At 45.9% G+C, this 27,150-nt stretch overlaps 1 protein-coding gene across 2 annotated transcripts; it reads right to left on the bottom strand.

Moving 5' to 3' along the window:
* Positions 1-435: 435 nt before the first annotated feature.
* Positions 436-25,451, bottom strand: PM20D1 (peptidase M20 domain containing 1). 2 transcript variants are annotated; one of them, XM_041722551.1, is made up of 14 exons: positions 25,318-25,450; positions 20,173-20,352; positions 17,672-17,758; positions 16,010-16,242; positions 15,508-15,594; positions 14,321-14,454; positions 13,911-14,030; positions 13,134-13,209; positions 12,705-12,766; positions 12,391-12,469; positions 10,403-10,474; positions 4,650-4,818; positions 2,193-2,292; positions 436-1,151 (listed from the first exon to the last, which is right to left on the bottom strand). In XM_041722551.1, the coding sequence occupies exons 2-14, from the start codon at positions 20,318-20,320 to the stop codon at positions 1,028-1,030; spliced, it is 1,491 nt and encodes a 496-aa protein (XP_041578485.1). In that variant the 5' UTR covers positions 20,321-20,352; positions 25,318-25,450; the 3' UTR covers positions 436-1,027. The 2 variants fall into 2 exon arrangements, with proteins under 2 accessions (XP_041578485.1, XP_041578486.1); XM_041722552.1 differs by lacking the exon at positions 15,508-15,594 and having other exon boundaries at positions 25,318-25,451.
* Positions 25,452-27,150: the final 1,699 nt, after the last annotated feature.

Raw genomic sequence — 27,150 nt, 5'->3', positions numbered from 1 at the left:
GCTGTCCTCTAAGGAGGCAAAGCTTGCCCCTCCTCTGCTCACCACCTGGGACAGAGCCCCTCAAGTCAGGCTCCTCCTTGCTCCCCCATTATATACCTGCCACTTCCCTTTGATAGGTCAGAACCAGGACCTGAGGCAAAGTTCAGAACCCCTCTGGTCCTGGGCTTCACTGAAAGGCAGGATCATGAGTGCCCTTCTCTTGGGAGCTCAGCCCATAGGATATGCCAGGGAAATGTTTCCACAGATTAGTGCCTCCAGGGGTGGGTCAGCAGCAGCAGGTGGCAGGAACAGGACAGGGGAGGGAGCAAAGACCAGGGAATCCTTGGGAGAAGCCCAAGGATAGTTTTCTTCTCTAGGCTCCAGCCTCCAGAACCAGGAGGTTTGGGGTTCCTGCAAAGCCCCCTGCCTCAGTTTCACTTCTCAGTGACCACTTGATGCCACATAGCCCGCTTTATTTGGCCAGGTGTTGTGGTAATTACAGTAGTATCACAATATAACTAAGTTCTGCTCTAGATTAGAATAAACGGGAGGGCAGGGCGAGGGATGCAGGGGCAGGAGAGGAGAGATGAAAGGCCAGCTAAATAATCCAAGGGAAGGGGGAGGAAGAGAAAGGAAGTTACAGCAAAAAGAAATTTGTAAGTGATGGAGAGGGCAGCCTGGCAAGCATGCTCTAAATTAAACACTTCTAGAAGGTAAAAACCAGTTGAGATTTTCTAATTCTTTGTTTGTCAAGTCAGGCCTTAACAAAGAGCAGTTAAATAACCTGTATAAGACAAACAAGCCCAGTAACTTCTAGGATACTGACAAGAAGGCAGTAAATGTTGGTCAGCCAAGGGATGCAGATGTTTGGAAGAAGGAAGAAAAGAGGTTCCTGCCAGCACTTCTCTACCCTTGGCCTTGTTCTTTGGTGATTTCAGGAGTGAGTAAGGCAAGTGGGTGATGGATCACAATGTGGTTTTGACCCAAAGTTTCATCGACATTAGCTTTGCCCCGGGTAGGCACGGTTAATCCAGCTGGCTCCTCGACCTCATAGTTCGTGCAGGTGAGGAATTGGCTCCTGGTATGTGTCAGCATTCTGGATAAACTCAAAGATGAATTTCACCTGGGTCTCATAGGCTTGGACTGAGATTTTCTCATTGATTCCATGGATGCTGAGTGAGAGATTTTGGGAAAGAGAGGAGAGAGCCAATTGCTGTAGAACAAGTGCTATTACTGAGTACCCCCTACCTCACATCCCCTGAAGCCACTGGCCTTTGAGTCTCCAGGGGGTAAGAAGTGGGCAAGTGGGAGAGGCCTTTTGTAAGAAGATGACATGTAGGTCATTTCTCCAGGGTCCCGGCCCATGGCAAAGAAAAAGTGCAGGAATATAATAATAAAATCCTGGGGAGTTCACATTTGTTTCCTGCTCTGAAATATATGTGATACTTTCCCCTCAGAGGGGAAATTATCTTTTTAATTCTATTTCTCTTAGGCCAGAGTCCCTGGCCCCTACATTACTAGGGAAATAAAAGGAAAGGGAGGTGACTGCTCAGGGTCCCTGTGGGACCTCTACTTCATCTAGAAACTTCCCATCAGATCTTGTGCTCACAATGTGCCTCCACACGCCACACATGTAAGTAACCTCAAAGATAAAAGAAATGAAGAGTAGCAACCTGCTACTTCAGTTAAAAAAAAACAAGCAAAATCCGTAAAAGCTATTATTAAGATCTATCAAATATGCTGAAGAACCCACAAAGTAGTAATTCACACATAGCAGTTAAAATTGGTGATCATGTCTTAGATTCCTATAGTGTATTTTCTTCTGAGAATTCAAAGCATGTGTCCACCTTTGACCTATATGGGTCTGCATTTCACTGAGTGGTAATTGAGAAATCTGGAGTCTCCTTTTTTGGGGGAGAAAATGAAGTCCAGAGGGTAAGTATTCTTCCAAAGGGAGGGATCATACCCAAAGGTCCTACTAGCATCAGGTTCTTTCCAATCATCCCAGAGAAACAGTGGCCAATTCCCATACATTCTGGAGTGGCAAGACTCCGGCAATGATGAAAGTTGGCCAGTGGGTTCAATAATGTCTTCATTTTTGTTTGTTTAAACCCTGGCTTCCCCCCATTCTGTGGACTGGTAGGAGAATGGGGTGGGGATAGGTCAGATGTATCTCCTCCTTCACCCTTCCTGTTCAAACTTGTTCCACTCACCTACGGAAGTCCTGAGGATGCAGGTAGACGGGGTTGAACCGGTAGATGCTAGTGGTGAGGTTCGTATAGTGTCTGCTGTCTGTGTTGCCAATACAAATACCTACACAGGGAAAATCAAGAGGAATGGGGCTTTATGTGAGCCATCAAGCCAAGGTAGTGATTGGAGGTGGGTTGACTGGAAAATCGTAAGAACGTCACCTGGCCCCTCCTGGGAGCCTGCAGCTATGAATTTTTGTCCTTCAGGCTACCCATTCTCAAAACCTTAATAAAACACCATTTCAGCCAGAAGCATGAAACCTCCTCCCAAGTGTATTAGTGAGTTATCCCTTGAATGATCCAGACTGAAGTGTCCTCTCTCCATGATGACCAGGGAGGCCAATACCTTCATTTTATACCCTTAGCTGGGCTATTTCAGAAATATAGCTCTCCAGAAATCTAGATATCAGTTTTTTATTGCCTTGGTTCTCTTTATATCACCCTAGATCAGAAATAAACACCTTCCAGGGAGCTTTACTGCTATAAAATGCAGTCCTCTTAAAGCAGAACACAATTTCCTATTATTTTCATCCTCTGAAGGCTGACTTTGTCTTCCAAAAATCAAGCTTCAGGTTAAGGAAGTCCCAGGATATTCTCCAGTATCATGCTCTCTTGAAGGTAGTAGCCACTCACCCCACTCGCCAGCTAGGGCTAGGACCTGTCTCCACTGGGAGAGTTCTCTGAGAAAAGACCCCCTCAAGCACCAATTAAAGAATGGTGGGATGATTTGAGATGTTAATTTGTGTTTTGTTCCATTTTCCACTCCTGGTTTCAAATGGGTAACTACGCCCTTGCTTTGGGGGTTTCTACTAGTTGATATCTGCCTATCTTTTTTCTGTAAAGATCTAACTCTGTTAATGAGATTATGGTGGGTGCCCCAGAAGGGAGAGAGTAGTGCAGAAAGCCTCTGAGGGCCAAGAAAGAAGAATCAGGGACCTAGAGGGCCAGGGTCCCTGGATGGTGGAGACCTAGGCCCTGCTCTGTGGCAGGAGTCTGAAGAGGTGGCAGGCCTCAGAGGGGATGGCTGCCTGGTGTGTTCAGGGAGGTGGAGTCTTAGGTCTAGAGTCAAAGATCCCACTCTCCAAACAGGCCAGGGAATCAGAGGAAATCTCCAACTTGAAGTGACCTTCTAGCTAGGCAATGGATGTCTGAGGTAACTGCAAGGACCGATGACCACTAGCTGAGGGGCTCCCGTGCTATGCTGCCACCTAAGATCTCGAGGGCCCGATACAGAAGGAGGGTGGTGGGGTGGTGCTTGGAGGCCTCAATAGCTCTGGAGGTTGAATTTCCTGAGGAGTGGGGCTTAAAGCCAGATTTAAGTTGATTAAAAACCAAGGCTGCCATTTTCACATCTGAGTTTATGGATGCAGAGCTTCACTGTATGCGCTCCTACGGGCCCATGCCCAGCACAGAGGCAGGGCTGAAGTATGCACTTAGAACATGAGGGAATCCAGGGCACCTGGCTGGCTCAGCCAGTTAAGTTTCTGACGCTCGACTCTGGATTTCTGCTCAGGTCATGATCTCAGGGTCCTGGGATTGTCCCACATCGGGCTCTATGCTCAGTGCAGAGTCTGCTTCTCCCTCTCCCTCCCCACACTTGCTATTGCTCTCACTCTCTCAAATACATAAATAAAATCTTAAATGAAGGAATCCATGATTAAATCTAGATTTAAAAATACCTGGACACAAGGCTTAGCATTAGAGCATTTTCTTCTTACATCATGGACCAGAGATCCTCAAACTGCAGTTAGTCATCAACTAGTCTCAGAATCCTCTGGGGGAATTTGTTAAAGAGGCAGATTCCAGGGTGCTCTCCAGATCTGGTTAGCTTGAATCTTTAGGAGTAGGTTCAGATAATCTGCACTTTAGTGAATTCCTTAGGTAATCCTCTTCCACTTTCAAGTTGGAGAACCACTGTCTACCTAGCATAGGTTTGGAAGGTATGCTGGAAGATTAAGGAAGGGGCACAGAGGCACTGCTGCTGGAACTGGTTTGGGCTGGGAGAGACGAAGGGGGTTCATGCAAATGGTACACGTGGGGAGGCATTTCTGAGCTCTGTTGCTGAGCTGTTATCCCAGGAAGGATCAGAACCAGCCTAGGAGAAACTTGGCCCCTTCTGTGGCTCCTCCAGAGGAGCTGGGGGTGGGGGTCTGGGGCTGACCCTGTCCTCCATGCCAGAGAAGCTGGTCTAGGTTAAGCTAGGACCCAGGCATGACTGACCTAATTTATTGTTTCTGCTCTTTTCCTGTTTGCTTTCTGACTTCCACTCCAAGGGGAAAATACAGTTCCAGTTTCATCACGAGGGGAAGCAGCCAGATGTTTCCAGGCTGAACAGCTGGGGTGGAGGTGGGGCAGTAGACATTAGATAGGAAACAGTTCCAGCCCCCACCTCCCTCCAGCCACAGCTGATGAAGTCATTACCTGGGGCAACAGTGTTGACTTCCGGGAAGATGGACTGTATGGTCTGGCGGAGCAGCTGGTAGCCCAAGGCCTGATGGTCAGAGGGGCTGACAGGCAGGGGGTCAAAGGCGGTCAACACGTGGAACTGGACCCGGTCGTCAGCCACAATGTTCTTAACAAGTTCTAGGACCTTGAGGGAGCAAACAAAGGGAGTTTGAGTTCTTAACTATCTGCTGTCCAAGTACTATATGAATTGAAACAGTCCTGATTTCTCTCCAGGAAGGCAGAGGCTTGGGAGTTTACAGGGGAGCTCATTTTTGCCCTGGGACCTCAACTTCAGCTGACTGGCTGTAGTAGAGAGAAGAGTTGGGTCTTTCTGGCAAGGGATCTACAGCATAGTAGGTTTAAGTTAAACGTTCAGTAGGCTTGCCTTATGGCCATGAGGCAGGTGGGGAATTGGAGAAATCAGGAAATTGTGTGTCCTTCCTCTTGGGCTGAGTCATGGGCTAGGTGGAATGCAGAAGACACCACAGGAAGGGGGGAACACAGACATCTTGAGGCAGGCTGATCGATGTGATGACCTCACATCAACCTGGGAGTTTCAGACAGTTGAGGAAAGGGTCACGCACTCTTCTTTCTCCTCTCTGGGCATCCCTGCTTCCTGTTTGTAACCAACTGCCCTGGAGCCAGGAAGATGAGCTCAACACAGGCAAAAAGTCAGGAGTTGGGGGGACTGGTGTTCAAGTTTTCTCTTTGCCTCTTTTCCTCAGGAAGGAACCTGAGGAAGCTCCTAGAAAATTCAGTCGGAAACCACTAGAGCTGGATCCAGCACAAGTCCTGGTCCCAGGCAGGACGTAGACCAGACCCTGAGGATCAGGTCCCATGGAGACATGTGGAAATGGACTGGGAGGCTGGCTTAGAGTGGCCCCCAAGTCTACCCTGCCACCCAGGGAAAGCCCCAGCACTGGTCTCGACCCATCTGATCAGCAGGTGCTTTAGAACTGCCTCTGCCTTAGAAAGGGGGGGTGTCCCATAGCTGAGGACCACTCCTATGGGGGGCATTAACTCAAGAGTACCCCTTTTTATGGCAGTGTCGCCTAGAAACATGCTAGGAGTGGAGACTGGAAAGGAAATGAGGCCTATTTCTGGCTTAAAAACTACCATTGAGCCAAACCAAATTCCTTGCTGTTGGATTAGTTGGGGGTGGTGGTGGTGGTGCATAACTCACTTATCGGAGCTTATTTTCATTCCAGCATGTTTGCCCTAAACCCTCTAATTCAAGAATTAGCACATAGTCTTGCTATATCTTCAACCAACTGGCAGATTCCTAGTCATCACCATAGAAGGTGGGGGTTGGGACTGGGCCTGCTATCCCAATTTTTTTTTTTTTTTTTTGTTATCCCAAATTACTTGAATACTCCTGCCCCCAGAAACTGAAGAGGGCACACAGACAGGATCCCCCCTCAGTTGGAAGCCACAAGAGCTCAGGTTTCCTGCTAACTCACAGGCCAGGTTCTGATGCAAGAGGAGGGCTACCTCTCTTCTGTGTTTTCCGTCCCAGGAACATAAAAGGCATGCAATGAATGTTGGATGCAAGAAATTTAAAAGATATGAACCAATAAAAACTCACTTCATGAGTTACCTCATGAAGTAACTGTATAATAGGATTGTACAGTTAATGTCGCTGGGCTGAGTACCTGAACCTGGTTTCTCACAAGGATGATGCTTCACTACCATCAAAGCACATGCAGGTTGAGGTGGGGTGGAGTAGGGCCTGAATGAGGATGGTGTTCATTAAGATGGACTCCTTGGATTCCTTCCATCACCTTGGTGGTGATGGACTTTGAGCAGAAATTCAAAGGAAGGACATGAAACAGATGGAGAAGAGGCAAGATCTGATCAGGGAGGCGGGCAGGCACAAAAATCGAGGAGTGACAGCACACTTCGTGCCATGGACAGCCACTTATAGTTGTGTGACCTTGAGCAGGCTCCTTAACATCTGTGTCTCAGCATGCTCATATGTTAACATAAGGATAACAGTAGCACCTGCTTGGGAAGGTGGTTGTGACCACTACTGGAATTAGCATATGTCATGTACTCAGGCAGGTTCCTGGCACATAGTAAACACTCAACATATGCTAGTTATTTGCGTAGAATAGAGGAGCCACCCTGGGCAATAATCAGGGGCACAAGGATGGGATTCATGAATGGTAAGAGGGACCTCAAAGGTTACTTTAGAGCACATGAGTCTCATCACTCTGAGCTTCTACAGCCCTTATAGCACATTACCATAATGTTACGATTTTTCCTCTGTTTTATGTGTAGATATGTTTTTCCCTCAAGTGAATGATAAATGTGTTGAAGGCCAGGACAAGGGATACCAAAAAATTGGCAAGGTCTTTAGAGTTAGAGTTAGCAAGTCCAGCCTCCATCCTGTGGTAAGGCAAGGCCTCTCACTAATGCCCAGGACAGACTGTCATCTAGCCTGGGCTTGGATACTTCCATGGCAGAAGGCTCACCACCATGCTAAGTTATAATCCATTCTGCTTTTGAGCAACTTGGCTATGAATGTCTATAATGACCTGATGTATGGCTTCCTGTAGTATCTCACCCCTCTCCTCCTTCCTTTTTTTAAAAAAATATTTTATTTATTTATTCATGAAAGATACAGAGAGAGGCAGAGACCCAAGCAGAGAGAGAGAGAAGCAGGATCCATGCAGGAAGCCCGATGTAGTACTTGATCCTGGGACTCCGGGATCACACCTTGAGCCAAAGGCAGATACTCAACCGCTGAGCCCCCCAGGCATCTCCCCCTCCCCTTTTAATTTGATATATTTTTATATCCTCCACAGGCTATGGTATATATGAGACATACTATTTCACCTCTGTTGAGACTAGAGGCCAGTGCCCTTACTGCCATTCCCAGATCTTTGTTCTATGTCGGGTTGCAGGGTAAATGTCGCCTCAGAGGACTGACTTGCTGTTCCATGCCTACCCCACAATCACTTTGTGACACATCATCCTATGATTTTCTTTATGGTACTTATCTCTTGAAAAAATCAGCTTGTTCCTGTATTTGATCACTTGCTTATTGCTGTCCCTTACTCATTAGAACATAAGTGCCATCAGAATGGGAATCTTGTCTGTCTTGTTCACCATTTTCCCAAGCACTTAGAAGAATGCCTAGCCCATAGCAGCCACTCAGTAAACACTTGGTGAAGCAATGAATGAAGAAAGGAAGGAATCTTTGGTACAATACTCTATAGAGAGGTGGACGTCATCCACCCTCTGAGAAGCTCATGACCATCCAAGATGCCATATTCCCCAACTCTCCTAGTTGGGGCTTCCTGAAGCATCTCCTAGTGGCCTTATTTTTACTCCTTGAGGCCCATTCAGGACGAACCTTCTACAGGGTAGTCTATGACATTTCTGAAGACTGTTGCTCACACATAGGTGATGGAGACCTCTCTATACCCACAACATGGGAGAGACCAGTTAGAGTTGGAGGAAGACGGTTCTGGGAACTGTTCATGCTCCCACAGGATCCAGCCCAGCAGTTCCAGCCCATGGAACTTGATGATGGAACTGGGCACGAGGCAAGGGAGGGATCAGAACCAAAGGATGCTGTATGCTTTTGGATGCTGGACAGGTGGGCAGGATGGGCCCAGGGCTTTCAGAGATTTCATGAGATAGACTGGGAAGGAAGGCCACTCTGGTGGGGAATAGAGAGGAGGGAAGAGTGCCAGAAGCTGGGGAGATGAAAGCCCCAGCTGGTGGAAAACAGCCCTTGGAAAGGGCATGGAGTTGGAATGAGGCTGGAAAAAAACTGGTAGAAAGAAGTTCAATGGGGGGAATTCAGTGATTTCCTGGCCCCATGATCCTCTAGGGAGAGGACAAAGGTTGGCACTCGATGAAAAGCAGTGGAGCCCAGGGCTCACACCGGTCCCAGCTTCCCCAGAATGCTGGGTGATGCTGGGCAGGCCATCAATCCATCCCCCGCCGGCCCCCCTGCAGTGAGGGGTGTGCCTCCCACCCTATGTGAGAACAAACAAAACCCTCCAGGGGGAAGAATTTAGGGAGAAAAGACCACAGAAGTCTAAGTGTGGCTGACCCTCAAGGATCTGCATCAGAGACTCAGGGAACACCACCTGCCCTTAACCCTGCTTAATTCTGGAATGTTATTAGTCATTCGATAGTTGTTGGGTTGCCTCTTGAGATCATTTTTTTGAAGGATTACATTTGTCTCCTGAACTCCTATTTAGCACAACCTGCTGTTTAAGTAAGCTAGCCTTTCCTGCAGATGCCAAACATTCTGCACCATGTCTGCTCAATCCTGTACCTTTCAGCTCACATGTCACTTCCCCGGGGAAGCCTTATCTGACCCTATCCGAGGTCTGGTTCCCCCTTACATTCTCCACTAGAACCTGGTCCCTCTTCATCATGGCACTCATCACAGTTTGCAATTACCCACTGATTTTAATCATTTTTAAATTGATGTTTGTAGCAGGCCACTGCCAGGCTCTGTCCTCGATCCTCTTTCTTTCTAATTTTACACATTCTTCCTGTGGGATTTTATTGACTCTAGAGGTTTCATTTATGTTAACACCCCAGCCTGTATCTCTAGTTCATTCTCTCTCCAGACCTGATGTATTTATAATTGCCTATTTATAATTTATAAGCTTCTAAACTTATAAGCTTCTAAGCTTCTAAACTTCTAAACCGTTATATTTCTCTGTGAACTTGCTCTACTTCCTGAATGCTCCATCTTGGCTGAAGGCATCAGCACCTGGCCAACTACCCAGGTTAAAAACCTTGGAGTCATCCTGCCTTTCTCTCTCCCTTTACCCATGACACATCACATTCTGCTGAACCCAAGTCTCCCACTGTGGCAGGTGCCTTTCCTCACCCCATCACCACCACTCAGTCCACTGTCTGAGAAGCTCTAACAGTTTCACAATCGTCTCTTCCTACTCTGGCATTTCCTCTGCATTGCCATCAGCACCATCTCCCTAAGAGCACATCTAAGGACATCATGGCCCTGTTTGAAGTTCCCTCTGTTCACAGATTAGAGCCCAAACTCCTCAGCATGGTTCACAAGGCTCTGAACCCCACGCTACTACTCCATTTTCACCATTGCCATATCTGCCTGGTCTGTCGTCCTCTTTATTTAGCCTGATTTTACCTTAGCCTGACTCTGAATACCTGGCTTCTAGCAAAGTCCTATCTGTCCTTTACATCCCCGCTTAGATTTCTAGTGGTCAGAAAAGATTTTCTTGACCCTCAGAGGTAGTGACAGTCCCTTTCTCTGCACTGGTCCTTTAGCAATTTGTTCATCCCTAATCATTTTGATTGTGGTCTGGTGTGGTGGTTCTGGATCTAGACTGTTATATGTGTAATCTTGGGCATGTCACTTACCTGCTTTTTTGATCTGTGCCTCAGTTTCCCTGTTAAATAAGGATGATAATAGGATGGTTGTGGGCTTTAAATGAGCATGCATATATCTTAGAACAGTGCCACACACCAAGCAAGCCTGTGGGACATGTCTGCTACTATTGTTATCATTTGTCAGACTCCAAGTTCCCCCAAACCAGAGATCTCCTATCCTAGCCAGATTCCTGGAAGCCTCTTAATAAGGTTGAACAAATGTTATTGAATAAACCAATGTTGGTTGAAAAATGGTGGTTGGCCAAGCCCTGGGAATGCAGCTATACCCAGATCCTGGGGATCACACATCCCTGATACCAAACCACTGGTTGGGAACAGATGTCACCTACCTCTTGGACTGTCTGTGCAGGGTGAATCCGGAGGTTGATTATGGCCTGGGCCATCGGGGGGATGACATTCATCTGTAGAGAGAATCACAAACCCTGGCCTGAGCCACATAAGCTCCACCCTCTGCCCCCCCCACCCCCCGAAAGGCCAACTACCACCAGTAGAGAAAGAGGAAGCCAATTTGATTGAAAGGTCCAGGGCTTCATTTTTAGTTGGCCCTTGTCTCCTCTGGGCCCTTGACAAGTGGTTATGTTCAGAATTAGAGATGTGTCTGTGCATTAGGCCAGATCTCCATGCTTCTTGGTCCCGGTGGGTTTCACTGAGAACTTCTCAGAGCAAGACTGTTTTCTCCAGGACCACACAGACATCTCTCTTCTGGCCCCATGCAGCACCACTGGCACTGTGTGCACTCTCTTCCCCAGGGCGCCCTGGATATGCCTCTTGCACTTTACTGCTTACTCAGGCCAGGGCACCCAGAGCCTCTGCAGGCCCCCGTCACGGTGTGTTTGAACCCCAAGGGGATGATGATAGTGATTTCCCACTTCTAATTGCAAAATTTGATTCTGTTCTCTGCTTGATCAGGAAGAACCCAAGACTAATCAGAGAAGAAGAGAATTCGACTCTGAGTGGATTTTTTTTCCTCAGAGGCCATAATAGAACGGACTCCAACTCTGAATCTTTCTTTGAACTGGTTTGGTGCAAAAAAGCACTACCAGGGGCAGGAGAGCTGGGCTATTACAAATTAGCCGTGTGATTTTGAATAATTATGACCTGTTTGTGCCTCTGTTTCCCGACTGGCAATGGGGATGATGGTACCAGGAGGGCTGTGAACAGGATCAAATGGAATAACAAATGTGACAATGGACAGATAAAAATTTTATGGACAGATAAAATGGCATTCACATGCAAGGACACAGTATTATTATTTCAGTGAACACTCTAGACAGCTGGTGAAGACAGCTCAGGTCTGGCTGACACTCTGTCCAGTTAAGTTATGGCAGGAATTGAGGTGCCATTCATTGTACTCAACCTGGGCTCCAGATGACCAGACCTCCACAAGGCCATGTGTGCTAGGTAAGGCGGCATTCCTTAAAGTAGTGCTGGTAGTCATTGGGAACAGTCTCACTTCTCTCAAGATTTCAGAAAGTCATAGGCCCAAGCTAACCAGTGTGGCTCTGGCTGTGGTTTGTTCCTTTAAACAGAGATGCCCCTTAGTGGCCAATCCAACTGGAAGTAGACCAATTTGCCAAAAAGTAGTTCTTGGAGAAGAAAAATCTATCAAAGTAATAATTCACTCATAATTTATTTCTATGAGTGAACTTCATATAGAATTCATATTTGTTAAGACTACCCAGTATTTAGTGTGTTTTGGGAAATGACTAATATCTGCCTTTAGATGTTATATATGTAGATTTTATAAATTGTGAGTGAGTTTCTCTCTTTTGACTCAGGGGAGCATGAGGGGAAAATACATTAATCAGTCATTAAATTTGTTAGATGAATAAATCTTCCAAAGTGTGATAAAGAGTAATCAAAAGATCCTTGATAGGTAGAAAAGTTAGAACCTTAGGCTACATGACCAAAATGCTAGGTAAATATGTAACAAGTTGAATGAGTATAGTTCACAAAAATTAACTTCCAAATAACTCCCCTTCATACTAGTATAATTTTTTTTTAATGGTTGTTTTGTTTTTTAAGGAGTACAGACACAAGGCAGCTGAGAGGGGCCATGGACACTCCCTAAAAGGCATATGTACAAAATCTGGCCAGCAATTTCAGAGGGTTTGTAGACCTCGGTTGGTACACTTGCTCTTGAGGATTACCCAACTGATAGCACTGTACAGTTCAGCCCTGGGCCTTCCTATTATTCAAACTATAATCAGAGAAGGAAGAAGGGGCCAGGAAATAAAGCCAAAGGATGGAGGCGCGGGTGTAGGGAGGGAAAGGTGTAGGGAGGGAAAGGTGTAGGGGATGATCTAGGAGATGTTACCTTGACTCCTGCATTGAACATGGTGAGTGCCATCGTGGTCCTGACCAGTGCACTGGTTATGTAATTCCTCTCCATTAACCTAAAGCCAAAAGACTAAGGTCAGACATAAGGAAGAACTTTCCAATGTGGAGAAAGAATGGGTTGGAAGATCACCCACTTTCCTGAATCTTGAAGACCTTTAAGACTAGGAGGGACATCCTATATATGGATTAGGTGTAGCATTTGGTGGCTAAGGGATGATTAGCTAAGCCAGGGAGAGGGGACTGAGTAGGTTTGGTTTGGAGGATGAGAGAGAAGGAAAGATAAAACTTTACCTGCTTACAAGGGGCCCAAACAGCCATAAGTTTCTCAAGACAATATTGGCAGGAAAAGGGAACTGAAAAGCAAGAAACCAGGTCATCAGGATTTCTGAGGGGTCAGCATAACAGGGTCACTGTACCTGAGGCTCGAGTCTCTCCCTGCTTTAGATCTGCCACGAGGGCCCTCAGTGGCAGCCTCAAGGATGATTGAGAACCAGCTCCCAAAGGGTGCCTGGATGTGTCAGGTCTTAGGGTCTCAGAGAAGCACCAACACTCCCGGGAAGAAGTCAGATCCTATGTCTCGGCTCAGCCTCTAGCTTAAAATAGGTGAGCATGTGCATAGCACGGGTCAGCAGTGGGCTCTTCTATTCTGGAAACTACTTTTCTGCCCCTCTTTCTTTCTCTTCCACAGCTGACCAGGGGTAGTGAGGCTCCTTTCCCTACCTCATTTGCCAGTTCCTGCAATGTCGTTTTCAATGGCCCACTTCCAAACATGTTCGGCAGTGGTGTCTGCTCCAGGCTGGAAGAGAAATGGAATTCTCAGGACTTTCCCCAACCCCAGTTAAAGATCAGCAATCTGAAGGGAAGAAGAAGGGAGACAGGGTTTTTCAGCAGGTCTGGCCAGGAGGTCTGCCATTTACCTTCTATCACCACCGATCCACCTGTTTGGAGATCTCAAAACATAAGCAGGATTACTTCTAGATGCTGTCCCTATCTACCAAGGCCAAGTAGGCACCACTCCTTGTCACCTACCACACTGTAGCAGAATTATCAGTCTCTGCTGCTAACTGTGAGTTCCTTGAGGAAAGGGGCTGTTTCTTTCTACTGCTATATGCCCATCACTGGGCACAAAGCCTTAAACATTGGTAGAGAATACCCATATTTAACTGAATTAATATAGTTCTTCTTCCCACTTTGCTAAGAAAACCCAGCTGGAGGTAAGCTTTGCTGTTACAGACCTTGCTGTGCTCACCCACAGCCTGCAGCCCTTACATCCTGACCTAGCTTTTATGGGCCAGCTCTTGCTTACAATATGGGTAGATCCTTTTCTGACCCCTGACCCCTGCCTGGGTACTGGTGGCTCTGTCCTTCCTGCAGCCCCCATTGTGGTTTCTCAGCCCAGCTTCAGGGCAGGAAGCTTAGCCTCTTCAAACCCAAAGTGGGAAAGGGCCAGGTCCTCCATCCCGAGTCTGGCAAGGGAACAGGGCCCATGTTGCTTACCGGCTGATAGCAGCTGCGAGGATGCCAATGCTTGTCTCCTTGGGGGGAGCTGAGGAGTGGCCCGGAGTCATGTTTACTTGCAGCTTGAGGTCAATCGCACCCTTCTCTGAGACTGCGATCCTGCAGCAGAGATCAGAGAGGGTCCTCCTGACTTCCTCCCACCTTGAATTATCCCATGAGCCCATGAGCCCACCTGCACAGTGGTCTGCTGGTCTAGCAGCTTGGCTTCATAATGCTTTAAAAAATCTACACTTGAAGAGAGGGAAGGGGGAGCCCAAAACTGGTCCGAGTTCAGGGCCAGAGGAGTAAAATAAAGAGTTGTCTCAGTATGGCTTACAGATGCCAGGCTGGGGTCATCTGAAGTGCGGTGAGAACACCTTCTAAGGTGGGGGATAGGGTACTGTACTCACATGGCAAAGGGCTTCTTGAGGTAGGGAATGAAACCATCCAAGATGAAGTTACCCTCGTCCACAATGAAGGCTAGCTTGACACCCCTTGCCTGGAGCAGGGCTGAGATCTTCTGAGCCCCATTCTGCCCTGACACCTGCAGACATTGAACCCATGGCCATTGTCCTTCTCAGACAGACCTCCAATAGCTAATGGAGACCCATTGAACATAGCTAGGAGCTCCAGAATCTCCCTGCCCTGTCTCCATCCTGCGGGGTGAGGGAGGGAGAGGAAGGGGCCTAGACAGTCTTGCTTCACAGAACCCTGGAAAGTCACAGCTGGAAGGGCCAAACTGCCCTCATTTCACAGATGAAGTGACAGGCCCAGGGTCAAAGTAAGTGACATCACTAGAAATAAAACATTGATTCCTTGCTCCCTGTTGGTTCTCTTACTATCACACCCATGTTTCTCAGAGTGTCATTGCTGCCTCAGATAATACCAGGGAGTTTGTTAAAAATTCAGATCTATGCCTATCACTAAATGAAAGAAGCCAATCTGAAAAAGGCTATATACTGGATGACTTTCTGGAAAGTCAACTATATGACTTTCCGGAAAAGGCAAAACTAGGGACATAGTAAAAAAAATTCGTGGTTTCCAGGGATTGGGAAAGGGAGAGGGGGATGAATAGGCAGAGCACAGAGGATGTTTAGGGCAGTGAAACTCCTCTTTATGAAACTATAATGGTGGATCCATGTCACTATACAATTGACCAAGTCCACAGAATGGATGCCCAGAGTAAGCCCTAATGTAAACTAGGGCTGTGGGGAGTTATGATGTATCAATGTAGGTTCTTCAGTTGTAACAAATACCCCACTGGTGGGGATGATGATAATGGGGAGGCTGTGCATGTATGGTAGGGGCATAAGGGAAGTCTCTCTACCTTCTCAGTTTTACTGTGAACCTAAAACTGCTCTAAAAAATAAAACCTTTTAAAAACAAATTCAAATCTGTGGCACTGGGTCTGGGAATCTGCATTTTGGTCAAGGGCCTTAGATAGTTCCGGCGTGTGGATACCCATAGGAATTGGCAAACCAACACACCATATTCTGGAGGCCCTACAGCTGGGGAGCAAACTGGACTGGAGTGCACCCCTCCACTCCCACCCTAAAGAGGGGTTCTAGAGATGGTTTATGGGGTGAAGAGGTTGTACCTCCTCATCATGGCCCAGAGCAATAAAGAAAGATCTTCGGGGGATGTAGTTTCTGATCAGCAGGAGCTCCAGGGCCTGCAGGATTGCCTGGGGGGTAGAAGCACAAAGGAAGAGGGAATATCAAGGCATCAGTAACATTCAGCTGCCTGCATCAGGGCTGGTGGGGCTAGCATCAGGCTCTCTTTAAAGAGAACAAATTCAAGTGGCCCCTGGGGGATGGGATGTGAGGAAGCATAAGCTCCTTTACCACCTGGAGAAAAGCATAAATGTATCAGTGTCAGAGCTGAAAGGGTCCCTGGATATCACGTACTCTAGTCTTTATTTCATAGTTGAGAAATCGAGACCCAGAAAAGGATAGTAACCAAGTGATAGCTGGAACCCACGTCTCCTGAAGCCAAGGTTCTTTCTACCATAACCTCCTGCCTCCCAGGGGTCAGCAGAACATTTCCATCCTGGGTGAATCCTTAGTGCCCCAAAGCAGAGAAAACAAGGCATTGCACACCATCAAAGAGTTCTTGTTGTCCAGTGTGCCTCGGCCATGGATGAAGCCATCATGCTCCAACCCAGAGAACGGAGGCACCTCCCAGCCTTCGTCAGGGGCAGGCACCACATCACTGTGAGCCATCAGCATGTAGGGCTGCAAGCTGGGGTCCGAGCCTTGGACAGTGAACAGGTGGCTGTACTCTCCTATGACTTCATGTTGGATAAACCTAGTTTTGAAAATTGTAGGAAAGACTGGAGACAAAGGGATGAAAGGGGAGAGAGAAAGCCAGATTTAACAATTTCCTTTGGTTTTCTTACCATTTGATAGAAAATGTCCACCTGTCCCCCCACCCCTCTTTAAAAAGGTGTAGTGTCCTATAGGAAGCCTTCTGGAACAAAGCCAGTCTGATTCCTGATTTGCACGGACAATCTCTAAAATTCCTCTTCCTCATATTTAAATGTGCTACTACTACGTGACAATGTGCATATCAAGATTCCATCATGGTAACAGCTAATAGATCAAGATCTGGCTTGGTCTGATCTGTAACATGCACATCACAAGTATCTGCTGCAGGACTATACAGATGACGAGTGTGTGTTAAATTTTAAATATACTAGTCCCCAATATCCAAATTACTTGGAACCAAACATGACCCTTATATTACAAAGAGAGAGAGAGAGAGAGATTAAAAAAATACTCCTGTGTGTGTCATACAGAGGGAAGATTGTTCTGTCTAGCACAAGGCCACACTTACGTGTGTGGGTATGGATTCTCTCAGGGTCAATTACTCAGGTTACAGACAGTGTTAGCGAGGGGGCCACTTGATGTGCCCAGGCCAGCTCCTCCAACCCCAGATAACTTTGGAGGGGCTGTTTTTTTCTTTTATTTAGGAAGAGGGCCTCACTACTCTCCAGGAGCTTTCCATGCAGGGAGTGGGGAGTTGCAAGTCTCCTTTTTCTTCTTGACCCATCCCTTCTTGGACTCACATGGGGGTGAGGAGCTGATATGGCAGCTCAAAGTTGCTGACTGCCTCAAAACACAGAAATGGGCCTGTAAAGAATCTGGGGAAGGGCCTGCATGGGTGGAGTGTGTACATAGGTGTGTAGGTGTGTGTATGGAGGTAGGGGTGGGAGAAGCATGGAGTATAGTTCCAGAAGCTTGCACAGGAAGAAGGAATTCCTAGTCCTATCTTTTTTTTTTTTTCTTTTTTAATTTGAGTATAGTTGACACACAATGTGACCTTAGTTTTAGGTACACAACTTACTGACTTGACAGGTTTATCTATTATGCTGTTCACCACAAGTATAGCTACCATCTGTCCCTATACATGGCTATTAGAATATCACTGACCCTATTCTTTATGCTGTGCCTTTTAATTCCTTTCTTAGTCCTAACTTTTGATTATATATTTATTGACTGTTATATATTTAGGGCAAAGATCGGGAGAGTTCAAACTCCAGCCCAACAGTGTGCCTTAGTGTTTCAAGGGCCAAATAAATCTATAGTCTCTACCCTGCCTCCATTCTGACTCTTAGAGAGCTTGCATTCCTCCCCACTGTGTATAAACTCAAAATACACCCACAGAAATTTTTACTGTCCTCTGGTCAGTAACAAAAGAAGCTTCTTTATCACTTTGTAAGAGAACTGTGCTCCCACCCCTTTCCACAGATTGTGGCTGACCTGTACGAATGAATTCTCCAAACTCGGCCTGGGCTGTAGTGTTAATGTTGTCGGGGCTGAAAGACACTGTTGGAATCTGGATGGCACCTGTCAGAGACAGAGAGCCATGGAAGAGTACAGTTGATAACAACCACTGGTTTCACCACAGCCCTCTGTGCATAGAGTTCTTTTGCGTTCATGATCTTATTGTGGGAGGCAGAACAATCCTAGGAGGTAGGCACTGCTATTTTCTCTAATTTGAAGGGAGGAAAACAAGCCTAGAGGGGTGAGGGGAGCTGCTCAGGGCTGTCCTGAAATAAGCAGCAGAAATGGGATCTATAAACCCAGGTCTTTCAGGTTTGGTTAGACTAATATGGGTCTTAAAGTCCAAGATGGATGTGGGTTGGGGGGAGGAGTAAATTTTGGACTTTGACCCTAAGTGGGGAGCTGCTATAAATTGTTTCTAAGCCTCATTCGGCCTCTGAAACCATTATCCTTTCAATGAACCAGAGGAGCCCACCATTCTGGGTCCCTACATGAATGAGGCTTTATGTGCAGAGAGTAGGCTTATTCCTCATGGACTGGCTCATCCAGAGTCTCGCTGATTTCTCAGCCAATGCCAGCTTTTTGGGCACATGATGCCTAGGAAGGGGTGGATATAGGAGTTCCCAAACCAACTCCTCAGTCCTCAATAATCTTCTCCACTTTACCCAGATGCCTCAGTTCCTGAATTGCTATTAGGTTTATCCCTTTGAGCCATGAAGGCTTTAAACTTTTTTTTTTTTTTTAAAGATTTTATTTATTTTTTTCATTAGAGACACAGAGAGAGAAAGAGACAGAGACATAGGTAGAGGGAGAAGCAGGCTCCCTACAGGAAGCCCGATGTGGGACTCGATCCCGGGACTCCGGGACCAGGCCCTGAGCCAAAGGCAGATGCTCAACCACTGAGCCACCCAGGAGTCCTGGCTTTACACTTTAAAGAGATTCATAAAAAAAAAAAAAAAAAAAAAGAGATTCATTATTAAATGCAAACACCAATGGGAGAGGAAATGCAATAAATTATGAGAATGTTTGATTAGATATTCCAGAACACACTAGGAAAAACAAATGCATCTAGGCAGTGCATTTGTCAAGGGTGTGCTGCTGAAAGACGAACTTAGCTCTGTAATCAGTTTTGCTCAGGATCAACCCTACATCACAGCCCACCACATAGATGGGGAAGTCAAGGTTCAGAAAAATGAATCCATAGGAGACAAACTCAAAATCTGAACTCAAATGTTTTGCCTCCTGCTCACAGCTGGAGCAGGAGGCATGTGGCTATATAGGTATATATATAGGCCATACAGTATATATAGGCCATATAGTCATATGGTTATAAGGTCCCTACTTTGGGTTCTTTAAATAAGAAAGCTTTTGCTTTCTCCTGGGTGAAAAGACACTGGTGAGCAGCTGCCTACTGGCTTTCAGAGAACTCACTATTTGTTCTATGCTTTGGGAAAGCTCTGCTCTGCCTCCAGACCAATCAATCCCTCAGGCACATGCACAATTTATATTCAATCACGAGGGCTAGCTTTTGATCCCTGCATCCTGCAGCACATGTTTATGTAGGCAGTTTCTTTTAATTCATTATTTAATGAAAGGGGAAAAGACTGGAGCTAAGCCCAGTGGTGAGGAGGATCTCATTATCCCATAGGATCTAGTGCGCAACAGAACCTTTCCTCTTTTCTCCTGGAAAATGCAGACTGAGAAGGCAAATGAGTTTTTAACCTTGGTTTGAGGTCTAGGGGAGAGATGTCTTTTAATTAGAAGAGGAGATTTGGAACATCTCACACATCTCCTGGTGGAGTTCCCTGGAGCTGGGTGGATCCTACAGGTGATAGATGTTATCACCCAGTGCTCACTCCTTGCTTGTGAGGTCCCAAGGGAAGGTCATTCAATTGACCTAAGCTTCAATTTCCCTCCACTGTAGGTAAGATTAAGATAATTTAGTCTTGGGCAGCTTGGGTGGCTTAGCGGTTTGGTGCCGCCTTCGGCCCAGGATCAGTCCCGCGTCGGGCTCCCACGCGGAGCCTGCTTCTCCCTCTCCCTCTGCCTGTGTCTCTGCCCCTCTCTCTGTGTGTGTCTCTCATGAATAAATAAAATTAAAAAAAAAAAAAAGATAATTCAGTCTTAAGATATCGCGGAGATTGAACACAAGTCAAAACTTCCGAAGGTTAAGGGTACAAATAAAAGCTACTGCAAAGCCGGGGTTAGGCTGGCGAAGGCCAAGGCAACGGGGAGCTGGTGGAGCTCGGGCAGGATCCTGGCGAGGCAGGGAACACCGGAGTCCCCAGAAGCCAGTACTGGGACAAGAGTGGCGTCCCCACGCCGGGGCGCGAGGTGTTGGGGCTCGGGCTGGGGAGTGCGGTGCGGCTGCAGGTCCCGTAGTGGACCCTCTGCGGTGGGAGTGGGGCGGCAGGGCCGGCCACGGAGAGAGGGACCGACCTATACCCGAGCATCGCTGGCGAAGGGACCCGGCTCACCTTTCAGCGCTTCCTTCATGGCGAAGCGCTCGCCTTGGCTGAAGTGAGAAGGGATGTGCTGCTCCCGGCCCTTCACTCTGGACATGGTGGAGACGCCTGGCAGCAGCACAGCCGCCAGAGCCAGCACGCAGACGCACTGCGGAGCCATGCTTGTCTTGGGTCTGCAGCCGGAGTCTGGACCTGCACCACCAGCCCGCGTTAGCCGTCCTGTCACCGCTCCCAGTCCCGCAACTGCCTTAGTCCCACCCTCTCCCCAGGCCTGGCCAATCGCCGCTTGCCGGGAGCTGCGGAACAGCCAATGAGGGGACGGCTCCGCCCAGGGCCGCAGGGCCTCTTGGGAGTTGTGGTTTCTCCCCGCGGGGCAGGCAGAAGTGGAGCAAAGGTGAGCGCGCCCGGTGCACGTCCAGGTTTTACGTGCGCTTGACCTTCTGCTCTGAGGTTCTCAGAATCCATCGCTGTAGGACTCGTCACATAAAAGGGGGGAAAGGCTAAATAAAATCAGCAAAGCGTATCAGGCTTTAATCTGCTTCTCACTTCTGAAGTTTAGAACTTGATGACCAGTCAGTCCCCCAGATCCGGGGGTGGGGGTGGGGTGGGGGGCGGGAGCCTCTGGGTCCCTGGCTTTATCGAACCTGAAATTGAGTATTACCTTATCTATAGACGCTACTTTGAATGATCAGAGGGCTTGCTCCTCATTAGGAATTCGCTGAAGGTGTTTTTGATATTAATGTAAACGCTGCATTTTTTGCAACTCTCTGCAAATACTAGAGTTTTAGAGGCAAATACTGAAGGATTTTGAGAAAGATTGTTTTTAATTATTTTGATGTATTTAATAAACTGAAATTTCATAGCTGTTCAGAGTAAAGGATCATTTTGGAAAAATAAAACCTTAGGACGCAGAGAATAAAATGAGGTTTATTGGAACCAGAAAAAAGATTGCTTTTACATCCCTTGATGCAATTTAATTGGCCACCAGTCACATATTTTAGAATTCTCTAGAAAAAAACCAATAGTAGGGCTGCATAGCTACTCATGGCCAAAGATGCAAATTCATATTCCTGGTGTTTGCCAAAACTCAGAGAGGGAGTATCTTGCTCCCTTTCAGTAGTCCTCCTCCTCCTCCTCCTCCTCCTAAAAATTATTGCCTCAAACAAAAAACTACAATCATATATTTACTTTTCAATAGCAATCAAAAAACACTATTATGAAACATTTCATATACAGAAAGATGTAAAGAATAATATAACGAACATTTTTGTATTCACCACTCAGCCTAAGGTATAGAACATTAGAGTTGAAATGAGTTTTTAAAAGTATAAACACTGGGGATGTGGCTGAGTTAGCTGGGAAATCAAGCATCTGATCTTGATTTCTGCTTGGGTTATGATTTCAGGATTGCAGGATCAAGCCCTAAACTTCTCAGGGAATCTGCTTGGGATTCTCTCTCACCCTTTCTCTCTGTCCCTCCACCACTCCTAAAATAAATAAATAAATTTTTTAAAAAGTATGGACATCAGCAGAATTTTTAGTACAAAGTGGCTTAATGTCTATCAAACTTCAAAACTGTTATGATTGTACAATTAATATAGCACTTAGGCCCTTGTGAATTATTTGGAGAATACCAGAAAGTATAAAGAAAACAAATCATACTTCTTACATTGTTAGTCCTTCTTGTTTACTTGCTTAGTAAATCTTTCTCTATTTCAAGGTCGTAAATAAATTTTGATGTGTCATCTTTTAAAAGTTTTAAACTTTTGCCTTTTATATGAAAAATAAAAAAATCACTATCCAGAGACATTCACTCATAGTATTTTGATGGGTTATTCACGGTTTTTTCATGCCCTCCAATACTCACATATAAGGTGTATGTCTGTTTTATTTTTATTTTTTATTTTTACAAGGTTAATAAAGTCTTTAGTTTCATACACACAAAACTCTATGTATAATTTTTTGAAAAAGATTTTATTTATTTATTCATGAGAGACACAGAGAGAGAGGCAGAGGGAGAAGCCGGCTCCATTCAGGGAGCTGGATGTGGGACTCGAACCCGGGACCAAGAGATTATGACTTGAGCTGAAGACATGCTCCACCACTGAGCCACCCAGGCGTCCCTTAATATATTGTCTTTTAAAAGACATAAACTTGGCAGCCCGGGTGGCTCAGCGGTTTAGTACCGCCTTCAGTTCGAAGTGTGATCCTGGAGACCCGGGATCGAGTCCCATGTCAGGCTCCCTGCATGAAGCCTGCTTCTCCCTCTGCCCCTCTCTCTCTGTGTCTCTCATGAATAAATAAATAAAATCTTTAAAAAAAAATAAAACGTTTAAACTCTTACAGAAAAGTTCTTACTCCATCTGGAATTGACTTTTTGTAAATGATACAAGGTCAGGGTCAAATTTTATTTTTTTTCCAGTTAGATAACTGATTTCCCCAACACCATTCCTTAAATATTCTGTCCTTTCCTGAGCTATCTGCAGTGCCAGCTGTGTCATTTACTAGGTTTTCAGACGCGAACAGGCCTGTTATGGGACTACTTTTTTGTATTGGTTTCTTTGTTTATTTCTATGCTAATATGACTGTCTTAATTATTATTTCTTTCTTTCTTTCTTTCTTTCTTTCTTTCTTTCTTTCTTTCTTTCTTTCTTTCCTTTCTTTATATTTTTATTTTAAAGTTATTATACCTTTAAAAAATGCCTCCATGTCAGGCAGAACATGGTTCTCCCTTAGGCTGTTAATGTAGTGAATCACATTGATAAATTTAAAAAATGTAAACCACCCTGGGAAAAACCATTACTTGGATAAGCCCACTGCTGGGTTTTCTTTTAGGATTTTTGCAATTCTGTTTATAATTTGATTGTGGCCTGTAGCTCTTCTTTTTAATAATGTCCTTTTTTGGATTTGGTATCAAATGTATAGCAGCCTCAGAAATCTCATTAGACAATATGGTAGAGATTTCTAGCTGACCCCAGTACCCATTCTCCTTTCTAAGTAACAAGAATCCTGAATTTTAGCTCAACATACGGCTATCTAGCTGCAAGAACACATTTCCCAGTCCCTGGCAGCTAGGTTTTGCAGTATAACTACATTTAATGAACGGAGGATAAGAAGTGTTGCACGTGTTTGGTTCAAGGCAATGTTTTATGGACATGCTCTTCTTAAATCCCTCCCTCCTGCTCAGACTTTCATGGCTGGAGCCTTAGCAACCATGTTGGACCATGATGGTGCATTCTGTACCAGGGGAGGGCAGAGAGCTGAGCTGGAGATAGCCTGAGTCCTTGGGGCACCAGATATATATATGATATATTATATATATAACTATATATAATATATTATATATTGTACATTATATATATGTTACACACACACACACACACACACACACAATTGGACCAGAAATCTAATTTTTTTTTTAACAATTCTAAAAAAATAAAGTGTCTGGGCCTGGTGTTTTCTCTTACTTAATAGTTAACAGACTTTCTACTGTTTTGTTTTTTTTCTTAAGATTTTATTTACTTATTTGAGAGAGAGAGTGTGTGTGTGTGTGTGTGTGCATATGCATGAGCAGGGGCAAGGGGCAGAAGGAGAGGGAGAAGCAGACTCCTCACTGAGGGACTGGGTTCCAGGACCCTGGGATCATGACCTGAGCAGAAGGCAGATGCTTGACTGACTGAGCCACTCAGGCACCCTCTGTTTTTTTTAATTCTATTTTAGTTAATTATATTTTATTAGCAATTTATTCATTTCACTTAAGATTTCAACTTTGTAGTAGTTAAGAGCTTAAGCTCTGTAGCCAGATTCCCTGGCTTGAAATCTTAAGCTCCTTCATGTTCATGAAGTTGTGTTGAATGTGAAACTTAATTAAAACTTTTCTGAGTCTCAGTTTCCCATCCATAAAATGGGGATAATAATAGTATTTACCTCTTGGCGTTGTTGGGAAGATTCATAGAGCTAAGACTTAAAAACTTAAACACTTAGAAGAGTGCATAGCTTATAGTAACCATTCAATAAACATTGATAGCTATACTATCATTACTATCTTTTTTCCTTTGCTTTTTTTGAGTTTATTTGTTTTCTTTTCCTAACTACCATGATTGAACATCTGGTTTATTAGTTTTCAACTGTTTTCTTTTCTTTTTTTTTGAATATTTTAAGTAATTTCTGCACCCAATGGGGGAGAGGGGGAATCAAGAGTTGCATGCTCTACTGTCTGAGCCAGCCAGGTACCTCTCCCTGCACAGTTTTGATACACAGCATTTTCATTCTTGTTTAAGTCGGTTTTCAATTTTCCATATGATCTCTTTTTTGACTCTGAGTTATTTAGAAATATCTTTTAAAAAATTCTAAAGGCATTATTTTTTGTGCAAGTTATCTTTTTGTTATTGACTTGTAGCTTCAATGCATTGTGGCCAGAGACTGTGGAAGGATACCTATTCTCTGAAATTTGTTGAGAGGTAAATGATTTAGAGCCTATAAGGTGATCAACTTCTGTAAAGATTTCATGTGTACTCAAGAAGTATAAATTTTAATGGCATGTGCACAATTCAACACGTCTGCCAGATCAGGATTGTTTGCTGTGTTGTTTAACTCTTTCATACCATACTATTTTTTTTTAATCCATATGATTTATCCACCATGAGAGAAGTGTCCTGAAATCTTCCACCGTGTCGGTGAATTGGTCTTAGCTGCCTGTTATTTCCTTCTAGGACAGTGCATAGCAAGGCCAGCTTATTCTGGAGGTGACTTGCTTTGCCTTGCTGTAAAACCACCCAAACACGGGATGCCTGGGTGGCTCAGCGGTTGGGCAACCGCCTTCAGCTCAGGGCATGGTCCTGGAATGCCTGGATCCAGTCCCATTTCGGGCTCCCTGCGTGGACCTTGCTTCTCCCTCTGCCTGTGTCTCTGCCTCTCTCTCTCTGTCTCTCATGAATAAATAAATGAAATCTTAAAAAAAAAAACCCACCCAAAAACATGCATTTGTTCACATTTCAAAATCACTTTATTACCAAAATGAACAAAAGGAGAATGCTGTTTAAGTTAAATAAATTACACAAATATCTCAAGTCCCGGGCCTCCCCGGGGATCCCATCGTCACAGGTCAGTATCACTAATAACATTCAAAAGCATTGAAATTCTGGATTACTTCACTACCTTGCCCTCCGTTCCTGCTTCAGTCATGTCCAGAGAGTGGTCTGTTTAAATTTGCTTGTGTTCTTTTCAACATATTCCAACAGCGAGGTTTTCTTCAATGTCTCCCTCTACCCTGTGTGTTTCCAATTTTACCTCCACTGTCTGGACACTTGGTTCAAAGGACACTTCTGCTTGGGATGTCTGAGGCTCCGTGACCTTGCCCTACCTCCTGGGCCTGAGTTGGACTTTGGAGGAGGTGGAGTAGGAGAGGATGAGTTGTCATTGGCTAAAGTTCTTGTCCTCCTGGAATTTGGCACTTTGGGTGCTGGGCACAGTGAATCCCAGATAACATTGTCTTCTGCCTTCCAAGTTTTGAGTTCCATTGGCAGCCAGATGGCATAATGAAATCACAGAGAAGCAATGCTTGTAGGCCAAGAATCTGTTGGCTCTTTGCCAGCACTCTCTCCTTTAACTCTAAGAAGACTTGCTAGCTGATGGGCTCACTCAACACACAGACACACAACACAGGTCAGGCTGAAGTTAGGATTTGGGATGGTTTTTCTTCAGGCTGGGCCAGCCCAACCTGTTGGGCAGGGTCATTGAATTGAAGGAGCTTGGGAAGAGCAGTGGGGGAAGACCAAAAGGTTTTCTGTGTACTTCCATGGAAATTTCCCCAAATGCTTGCACATACAACCTATTTTCAAGTCAACAGTAGAGTTCCTCTATTACCCCCCCATGTACATGAAGAATATACCCCTCATCTCATCTGTCCTAGGAGAAGATGACTTCAGGTCCTGAGTTTGTTAAGGAAGCTCATGGAGGAAGCCCCAGTCTGAATCAGCCCTCTGCCACGTTCTGCACCCAGTCAGGAGATGTGGCTGGCCCTCGGGGGGCTTCTTCCCCTGCCTGGCTGAGGGATTCAGGCCCCAAGCTGATGAGGGAGAGTTAAAATCATTGGCTCTTTACCAAGTGAAAAAGCACAAGGCAGTCTTCCTAAGTGGGGGAGGCATTTCTGAAGTCAGGGAATCGGCAGGGCTCAGATCCCCCCTGTTGGCACTAGCACCCCCTCCCCTTCCAAGTCTCTAGTACAAGGAAGGATTCCCAAAAGCTTTTATGCAGAATAACTGGCATCTGTTACTTGGTTGCCAGAGGATTCTGGTACCTACCCACCCTGTCCTTTTTGGATTCCTATCAGGTCTCAAGTAGGAGGGAGCAGCTCCTGAAGGCAGGGGGAGAGATCATGTTTCAGAGGCTGGGGCAGCTGCGTTGGTGGGCTGCCCCTGGGAGGTAGCTCTGGTGGCCTTGAGGGCCTTGGCCACCCCCTAGGCTAGAGTCTCAAGTGCCGAATAGCAGTGGAGGTCCCAGCAGCCTTGAGATGAGGAGGAAGGAGTCACAGTCATCAAGACCGAGACTCCTGGGTTGTCAGGAGCACATGGTCCAAGGAGTGCACAGCTGCCAGGGACAGAGTTGGGACAGCTGGAGGGGGCAAGCCACAGAGTCCTAAGCAAGTTCATCCCTGTGTCCTGTGATGGCTTGACACCATCTGACACCAAGCTGTTCAGGCCCAAGGGCCTAGGCATGCTAGGTCAGCAGGGGCATACTTTTCCCTTCTGTTCTTGGCTCGCTCTTCAAGTCAGTGGTCGGGGCTGTGGGGTCCCATCAGTTGCCTTGGGCAGGGCCTGGGTGGGAGCAGTGGGGTGAGCAGTAGGCTTTCTCATTCTGGCCAGGGCCCTGAGGGTCAGCAGGAGAGTGAAGAGTTGGCTTTCCTTGCTGCTGAGATTGGCTGGCTCTAGAGATGCCAGGAGGGAGGTAGAGGAAGGAGAGGAGGGTAGGGGAGGGAGGGGAAGGAGGAGC

Source organism: Vulpes lagopus, chromosome 11, assembly GCF_018345385.1.
Source record: "Vulpes lagopus strain Blue_001 chromosome 11, ASM1834538v1, whole genome shotgun sequence".
Classification (NCBI taxonomy): domain Eukaryota; kingdom Metazoa; phylum Chordata; class Mammalia; order Carnivora; family Canidae; genus Vulpes; species Vulpes lagopus.
Note: the sequence above shows the minus strand (reverse complement) of the source record. Positions and strands in the feature narration are given on the sequence as shown.

What these genes read in the sequence shown, in the direction of transcription:
- PM20D1 (XM_041722551.1), bottom strand. Translation starts at nt 20,320, where the DNA reads ATGGCTCCGCAGTGCGTCTGCGTGCTGGCTCTGGCGGCTGTGCTGCTG. An exon ending in CTCAAGAAGCCCTTTGCCAT is followed by an intron (nt 14,031 to 14,320) that starts GTGAGTACAGTA and finishes TCTCTGCTGCAG; the next exon opens with GATCGCAGTCTCAGAGAAGG. An exon ending in TGTTCAATGCAGGAGTCAAG is followed by an intron (nt 10,475 to 12,390) that starts GTAACATCTCCT and finishes TTCTCTCTACAG; the next exon opens with ATGAATGTCATCCCCCCGAT.